General features: G+C 57.6%; 1 protein-coding gene across 1 annotated transcript in view; it reads left to right on the forward strand.

The window, feature by feature from the left end:
• The first annotated feature begins 4,228 nt into the window (after positions 1-4,228).
• Positions 4,229-8,261, forward strand: part of APCDD1L (APC down-regulated 1 like) — a 10,648-nt gene continuing 6,615 nt past the window's right edge. The window contains 5 exon segments of the mRNA XM_077778317.1: positions 4,229-4,310; positions 4,426-4,518; positions 4,988-5,126; positions 7,927-8,258; position 8,261. The exon segment at position 8,261 is cut by the window's right edge and continues 163 nt beyond it. Coding sequence (XP_077634443.1) covers positions 4,229-4,310; positions 4,426-4,518; positions 4,988-5,126; positions 7,927-8,258; position 8,261 — 647 coding nt within the window.

An 8,261-nucleotide genomic window follows, 5' to 3' on the forward strand; every position in this document is an offset into this window, starting at 1 on the left:
CGAGCGCCACACGAAACAGAGGGAATGAAAGAGCAGAAGAGAGTGTTCGATACCAGCCTGCCGGGAATTGCCATTTATTCTCAGACCTCACTGCAGAGGGAGAACCCAGCCCGAAGCAGAGGGAACAGTGCTCTTCTGGCTCAGGAACCGCACGCACAACAGTCCCGAGGCAGGAAAGCTGCACCCCTGTTCTCCCCTAGGAACCCAACAGAGAAATACAGCGGGCAGGTAGAACCCTGGAAAGACAGGAGAGGAGCCCATGTGGAGGCGGAGGTGGAAGTTGGAGCCACGCATCTACAAGCCAAGGACCAGCTGGAGCCACCAGAAGCTGGAAGATTCCGGAAGGAGCCTCCCCTGCAGCCTCGGGGCAGAGCATGGCCCTGCTCACACCTCGATTGCAGACTGGTGGTCTGAGGCTCTGACAGAATAAAGTTCTGCTGGGTGGGTCACCTCGTTTGGGGTCCTCTGTCAGAGCAGCTTTAGGACACAGAGCCACTGTCCTTTTGCATTGTTGAGGGCAGAGAGTGAGGAGTCGACTCTGTCTCTCTGCGCTGCCTGCACCTCCCTCAGACTGTCCATGAGTCATTTATGCATTTACTTATCAAATACGATTTACTTCGAGCATTACTTGATATTTTAAAATCAAGCACAGACCAACGCCCTTTTATTAAGTTTTTTCTTAAAATTTTTTAATGTTTCATTTATTTCTGAGAGAGACAGAGAGAGACAGAGCATGAGCAGGGGAGGGGCAGAGAGAAAGGGAGACACAGAATCTGCAGCAGCTCCAGGCTCTGAGCTGTCAGCACAGAGCCCGACGCGGGGCTCGAACCCACAAACCGTGAGATCATGACCTGAGCCGAAGTCGGATGCTTAACCGACTGAGCCCCCCAGGCGCCCTGACCAACCCCCTTTTAAAAATTCAGTCCGGTCCTTGGCAATGTGGACCGCACAGTGCAAGTCTGCCACGGTAACCATGGCTGCTTTTTAACACCCTCTAAAATCAGCGCACAGCCGCTGGGGCGAGAGATGCTCGCTGCTGCACCCAGAACCAGCTGGCTCACCTCCCAGAACCTCGGAACAAGCCAATTAGCACAGGAAGAAAGACTGCTTTTCTGTTGCTTTTTGCCCCCAAAAGAAAGCTCTCCGAAGCCCTGATATTTCTCTGGCTACAAACCCCTTGTCATTCAGGCCCACTCCTGTGATCTCTGAAGAAAACATGGGTTGTGGAGCTGGGTGTGAAAGCTCTCGAAGCCTCCAGATGTATCTGCACGATGCAGATATAAGCACATCCACTTCACACGAGTGTTCTGAAGACCAGACGAGAAAAGGGCACAGATTTTTAACACCATTTCTAGGAAAAACCCAGAACGGGAGACAGAAAGCAGATTAGTGATTGCCAGGGTTTGAGAGGAGGGAACGAAGGGTGCTCACCGATGTGAACAGGGCCTCCTTTTGCGGTGATAAGAATATTCTGGAACTAGACAGCAGTAATGGCTACGCAGCATGGTGAATGGCCTCAATGCCACTGGATTTTACTTGTACGCTTTAAAATGGCTACAATGGGGGTGCCTGGGTGGCTTAGTCGGTTAAGCGTCCGACTTTCGCTTAGGTCATGATCTCGCGGTTCGTGGGTTCGAGCCCCGCGTCGGGCTCTGTGCTGACTGCCAGCTCAGAGCCTGGAGCCTGTTTCAGTCTGTGACTCCCTCTCTCTCTGACCCTCCCCGGCTCATGCTGTCTCTCTCTCTCTCCTAGAAATAAATAAAACATTTAAAAAAATAAAATAAAATGGCTACAATGATGAGCTTTAGGGGTGCCTGGGGGGCTCCGTCAGTTGAGTGTCTGACTCTTGGTTTTGGCTCAGGTCATGATCTCATGGTTTGTGTGTTTGAGCCCCGTGGCCAGGGCTCTATGCTGATAGCACAGAGGCTGCTTGGGATTCTCTCTCCCTCTCTCTCTGCTCCTTCCTGCTGGCTTTCTCCCTCTCACTCTCTCTCAAAATAAGGAAATAAACTTTAAAAAATAATAAATGAAATGATGAGTTTTATGTTAGGTGCATTTCGCTGAAATTTATTTTTTTAACTGGAGAGGTGGCATCTGCCTGGGGTCAGTGACAGTAGTCAAGTCCCTCGCCCTCTCCGAACCTGTCTCCTCATCTGCAAAACAGGGCTGTCGGCAGAACCCATGTCACGGGTAGTTGTGCAGATTATACCACCTGTTCTGCAGACATGACCGGCGTGTGGCAGGCGCATGAAGCAGACAGAGCCACCGATCTGGAGATGCGTGTTTGGAAGAGGCTCAGCAAGCATCCCGTCCCCTTCAGGCCCCAGGCAGGCTCTGCTCGCCTTGGCCTCTGGAGGCTGTTTCTGGCATATTCTGACTCACGACAGGTAACACAGCAGGTTGGGGCAGCTCATATTTTAAATGCCAGGAGCTTGTTCTGAGCAGTTGGGCGCTCGGGATGTAATCCCGCAGGTAATTTGAATGATGCTGTCTCATCTCAAACATCCCTGCTCACATCCCTGCTCTTACGAGTGCGAAAGCAGCATAATTTGTAATTAGCGGGTAAACAGTAAATAATGGATGGCGGTAACTGGACACCACTGTTAATTAAAAACCCGTGGTTGATAAAAATCAATTTGGCCCACGTATTGAACTCAGTCTATCAGGTCCCCGTTAAAAGTTGTGCAACTGGCCCACGGCACCATCTGCTTTCGGGTGTTCCCTTTGCGAAGACTTTTCGGGGTGGGGGGCAGAAGGGGGAGGAAGAAAAAAATCAAAAAGCTACCTCAAAAGCTGCGACAGAAAACCTTCTATATATTTATTTGTGACTGTGATTTATCTGTGGTTGATTTAATTTTTGCAACCTTTAAATGGAAGCTTGGCCAACGGCCAGGGTGCGATGTTGTGCGCCACTCCGGCGTGCTCATGAAGAGGGCCTCCAGGTGTGCGCTGTGTTTCGTGTGTGTTGGTTATGAACACGGTGAGATTTCACGACTTCATTAGACCCTAACTTCTCGTAGAGAAACAGGACAAAGTAGAACACGCTCAGTGGGAATGTCCCATCTGAGGACCGGCAACGTGGCCCAATTTCCGTGCCTACCCGCGCACCACAACCTCTCGGTCCTGGTCCTCAAGAAAGGAGATGGGCCCGAGTTAATACAGAACTACCCACAAGCCTCCTTTTCAAGACCCCCCTCGGTGTAGCCTGTGAGCCCTCCAGCAGCTCAGTGTCCACGTGTCCACGTGGGGCCATGTCAGCCCCGGTTGGTACGGTGGTTGTTTTCATGTCTCCTGTTTGGTGGGTTAAAACCCACAAATCAACTATAGGACATGCTGGGAATATAGGCAAGGACCCAGCGCTGCATCAGCATTTTCATCCGTTGGTTCGTTCGTTCGTTCGTTCATTCATTCATTCATTCATTCATTCAGCAAATGCATCCCACTGGGTCTTGGAAACAGCCCCTTCTCCTTGTCTGTGATGCAAGACTGCCAACAGCAAACCATCCAGCCCGGGCCTGACCCCCTGGGTTTTGTCCCATGGGCAGCACGTGCCCCGCTGCGCGAAGCCCGGCCCACCAGCCTGTCTCTCTGTGCAGAAGGAGGCTGACACCCACGTCCCTCCCTGACGGCAGTCACAAAAGTCAGGCGGGGAACGAAACCCGTGGGCGTGGTACTCAGCCCACAAGAACCATGGCTGCCATGACTGTGGCCACGAGGGCATCACGTCTGCGGATCTCTGGGGACCCCAAGAGTCTCCAAATGGGACCCCCGGCCTCCAGGAAGTGAGGGGTCTACTCTGCCTCATTTTCCTGGGACGCTGCCGGGGCGCAGAGAGTTTGGGGGCCGTGCGCCCCATCGGACGGCTGCGAAGGGGCTGGTGTGGGACCCTCAGGCCTCCCCAGGGCAGGGGCGCCAGGGGTGTGATGTGCGGAGGAGAGGGGGTGGGCCGTACCTTTCATCTGCTTCTCCCACTCCAGCATCCGGCCTTCCCGGGGCCCCCGGACCATCAGGGCCTGTGTCCCCCGCTATTTCTGCCCCCCCCACCCGTGGGCCCCAGCCTCGGTGGGAGGAAGTGCTGTTGGAAAGCCCTGTGCAGGAGCCGGCCAGCGGGCCGAGGCCGGCCGCCCCCGGACACAGCCGCTGCTGTAATACTTGGACGCTGCTCGCCGCCCAGCTTCCCGCACGCCCCGCCATCTGCGTCGTGTCCGGCCCAGCCCTCTGAGTGGAGATGACGGTTTCTGGAGCGGTTGCTGCTCTTCAGCAGCTGAAGGCCCTGGGGTGCTCGCCTCGGGGCAGCGAGCAGGAGGGATGTCGGACAGCCCCGTGGCCAAGCCTGGCCGGTGTCCGTCAGATGAGCACATGCGGGGGCCACGCAGGAGGGTCTGAGGCGCCCGCTGCTCACGGCCGTCCTCCCTGGGCCTCCAGTTCCTCCCGGGGGTGACCCCCCCCCGCCCCCGTCAGCCGTGTGCGTCAGCCCGTGGACCCACCGCTCGCTTCCTGACGCCCGCTGTGTGCCAGGTGCCGGCCGGGGGCCCGTGACGTGCTGACGGACGACACGCGGGCCACACACGGGCCACACCAACGCAGGGATCGCTATGCGAGCGGTCCCGGCGGCAGGTGTCAGCTCTGGCCTGCTCCACGGGGCAGAGGTCAAGGGGAACCTGGGCTCCTGGGGGTCTGCGTGGCACAGTACCTCTCAGAGCCTTTCCAGCTCAGGGGCCCGGCTGCTCTCCCTCCAGGAGGCTAGAGCTCCACGGTGGTCACGTCTGAGATCCAGGAGGTGACGGGTCTAGATGCTGACTCTAGGCACCCTGATTTGGGTGCGGCTGACGGGGAGCTCGGCGCCCTGGGGAGAGGCCACGCTGGAGGTGCAGGCAGACCCTGCCCGGCTCTCTGCTGTGGCCCAGGATGGCTTGGGAGGGTGGGCAGGGTGGGCAGAGCTTCTGGAAGCAGTCAGGTCACTAACCTGCGTCTGTCTGCTTTGCAGCCCACACGGCAGAGGCGACTGGGACGGGAGGGGAGAGCCGGCTCCACTGGGACCCCCGCTGCCAGCAGCCCCTCCCCAACGGAGCGCCCATCACTGCGCTGCTGCCCCCGCGCCTCGACGGGCCCTGGGTCTCCACCGGGTAAGAGCCTGAGAGCACCCCGATCACCCTGGGCAGGGAGACCTCCCCCTCCCTGAGCCTCACGTGAGGTCCACGTGGCACGACTCATCCAGTGTCCGAGAGGCCCACCACCTGTCAAACAAAGCGGCAAGTGTTTTGCCAGCCGCCCCCCGCCCCCCACGCACGCACACAGAGTGGACCTGGTGGGCAGCGACGTGCTGGGCGTCAGCCACAAACAGCGATGGATGAAATCTGCGGGAGCACCCAGTATGCAGTGCTCGCTGAGCACCGACTATGAGCGAGGTCTGGGGGGGCCACAGAGGGGACAAGACGGGACACGCTAACACAGAAATAAGTGACGGAAACTGGTGCTAAGCTCTGCAATGAAGGAAATAAAACCAAGGATGTGACAGCTAGTGACCTGGGAGCGTTCTTTTGAGGGTGGTCAGGGAAGGCTTCTCAGATGTGGCGACATTCTGTTAAGAGCTGAAAGAAGACTCAGCCTTCCAGAGAACCAGGGGAAGAGCGAGGCAGAGGGAAAGGCCGGTGCAAATGTCCCGAGGCAGGAGGCAGCAGGCCAGAGAGGGCCCAGGCATCCGGCTTGTCTGCTGAATTCTCTAACTTGACAGTCTCTCCTGACATTTCAGAGGCCCCGTTTGCTGCTCTGGGGCCATGGGCTCTGTGCTCTGCCCTCATCGGGGGTGGGGGAGGGTGCGAACTCTCTAACAGCTGCCTGAGTCCTCCCTCCTGGGTGAGGGGGAAGGGGGGGCAGTGGCCTCCTCCACACCTACATCCCTCCCCCCCCCTTGCCGTCCCTTTTTTGGCCAGTCCTGCTCTGGGGTCAGGGGCTGGACTCCACGTCCTCCATGCATCTCGTGGGGTCAGGGAGAAGCCCGATTGCCAAACATCTGTTAGCACTCGGGGTGGAGGGAGGGGGCGTGAGCTCTGTAAAGCCACTTTGGATGCATTCCCAGACTCTGCCTTGACCCTGACTCCAAAATCCAGGTGAGATCCAGGCGCCACTGGCCCGGGTCACCCTGAGATAGAACTGGGGCGTGGGGAACATCGGAACTGGCTGCAGGCTGCTTCTGCCCTGTGAAAACAGCATTCCAGGACCGTTCTTCTAGAAACTTCTAGAACTTTCTTCCTAGAAAGTTCCCCTTCGTGCTCTCTAAACAGGCTTTGCTGCTTCCTGGGAGCAGCGCAGGGAACAATCCAGAGTCTGGGAACCAGCAAGGTGTCGCCGTGGCCTGCTGCGTCCCATTGGGCAAACTCCCCGTGCAGCCCTGTCTGGGATACAGGTGAGGACAGGATTGCAGCCCACCCCTCAGGTGGGTGAGTCACCCCTCTGTGTTTTTAACTACCTCCTGTACTGGCACTTCCTTACCATTTTTCTTTAAACCAGCTTGCTTTTGTTTACCTAAATATATTCATTTCGCTTCACAGCTTTATTGAAGTATAATTGGTATACAGTAAACTGCACACATTTACAATGCACTATAATTATTTTTAACGGAAGCGTAATCTCTCTGTGGATAGGGAGAGCCCAGCCACCTGCCATAAATAGGAGGTAACTGTAAAAAGAGAGTCAATGAAAACAAAACAACATAATTAAATTCTCACTAGATTCGTCGACTGCCTCAGAGTCTGTTCTCTCTGGGAGGAAAGGGAGGTTGGCATTAAAGACATATTAGCTCCAACAGAGACTTTCTCCTTAACATAATCAGAAAGACTGAAGGAAAGGGAAGGGGGCTGTTGGCCTGCCGGGGAAGGACAGGTGTCCTTTGCTCCATCAGCCTCGGTGTGGGGACTGCTGAGTGAACAATGACAGTACAGGTGGTGTGAGACGTGTGGAGGGGGCACCCGCCTGCTCCTTTGTCCCCTGGGACCCATCCAACATCCGCCCCGTCCGCACCCTCAACAGCGAAGTCTGAACCGCCGACCCAGGGTGCAGCGGGGGGCCTAGGAGACCTTTAGGTGCCCTCCGCGTCAAGCCTGCCCTGCTGCAGTCGTCACCGCCAGCGGAAGAGCGGGGGGTGACAGCCCACTGCCTGTTTTTCGTAAATAAAGTTTTATTGGCACACAATCACGGCCCCTCCCCCACCCCATGTACTTCTGGTCTCCGGCTGCTTTCGCTCTAGAGAGCACCTGGCCCACAAAAGACACACGTTTATTATCTGACCCTTTACAGCAGAAGTTTGGTGACCCCTGGTTTAGATCAACAAACTTGTCACAGACACGGATGCCGCTTGGTCAGGGGAGTCAGCCTAGCGAAGGGGAGATGGAATGTAAGTGTCCAGCCACCGTTCACTCAGTGAGGCCCCAGGGAGCGTCCGCTGGGTGCCAGGCTCTGGGCCAGGGGCCGGGGACGCAATGGAGAAAGAAGGGGCAGGCCACCGTCTCCTGGAGCTCACAGCACAGGGTCCCCGAACGGGGCGAAGGAGCCCCTGTTTCCTAAGTGCCCCCCAGGGATTGTGCTTCATGCTTCCCAGCAGCCCTGGCGGTGAGTCTGACCCTCCACGTCACAGAGGACGGAGCCGGGCGCCGTGCACTGCCACTGAGGTCCTCTGGCTGCGAGTCTGTACGCTTCTTGGGCCAGAAGGGACCACAGGGACCCAGGCCACCAGGGAGGGTGTCCGCCGAAGAAGGCAGTTAGGATTCGGGGAGGCTGCAAGGCACTAAGTGGAAGGCCGCTGGGCTCAAAGCTGGGGTAGAGACTACTCGGGGAAACTGAGGCTGCAGGAGCCCCGCCCGGAGGGGCAGGCTGCAGGCTCACTGTGCTGTTCTCACCGCTTTGCCCGACCCCGTCTCTCTCTGACAGCTGCGAGGTGCGCCCAGGACCCGAGTTCCTCGCCCGTTCCTACACCTTCTACCCCAACCGCCTCTTCCGAGGCTACCAGTTCTACTACCGGGACCCCTTCTGCCGGGAGCCCGCCCACTCCCTGCTCATCAAGGGCAAGGTCCGCCTGCGCCGAGCCTCCTGGGTCACCCGGGGCGCCACCGAGGCCGACTACCACCTGCACAAGGTGGGCATCGTCTTTCACAGCCGCCGCGCACTGCTCGATGTCACCAGGAGCCTCAACCGGACGCGGGCGGGCCAGGACTGCGCCGGGCAGCTGCCCCCAGCCCGCGCCTGGCTGCCCGGGGCGCTGTACG

Source organism: Crocuta crocuta, unplaced genomic scaffold (assembly GCF_008692635.1).
Source record: "Crocuta crocuta isolate KB4526 unplaced genomic scaffold, BGI_CrCroc_1.0 scaffold27, whole genome shotgun sequence".
In the NCBI taxonomy this organism is placed as follows: Eukaryota; Metazoa; Chordata; class Mammalia; order Carnivora; family Hyaenidae; genus Crocuta; species Crocuta crocuta.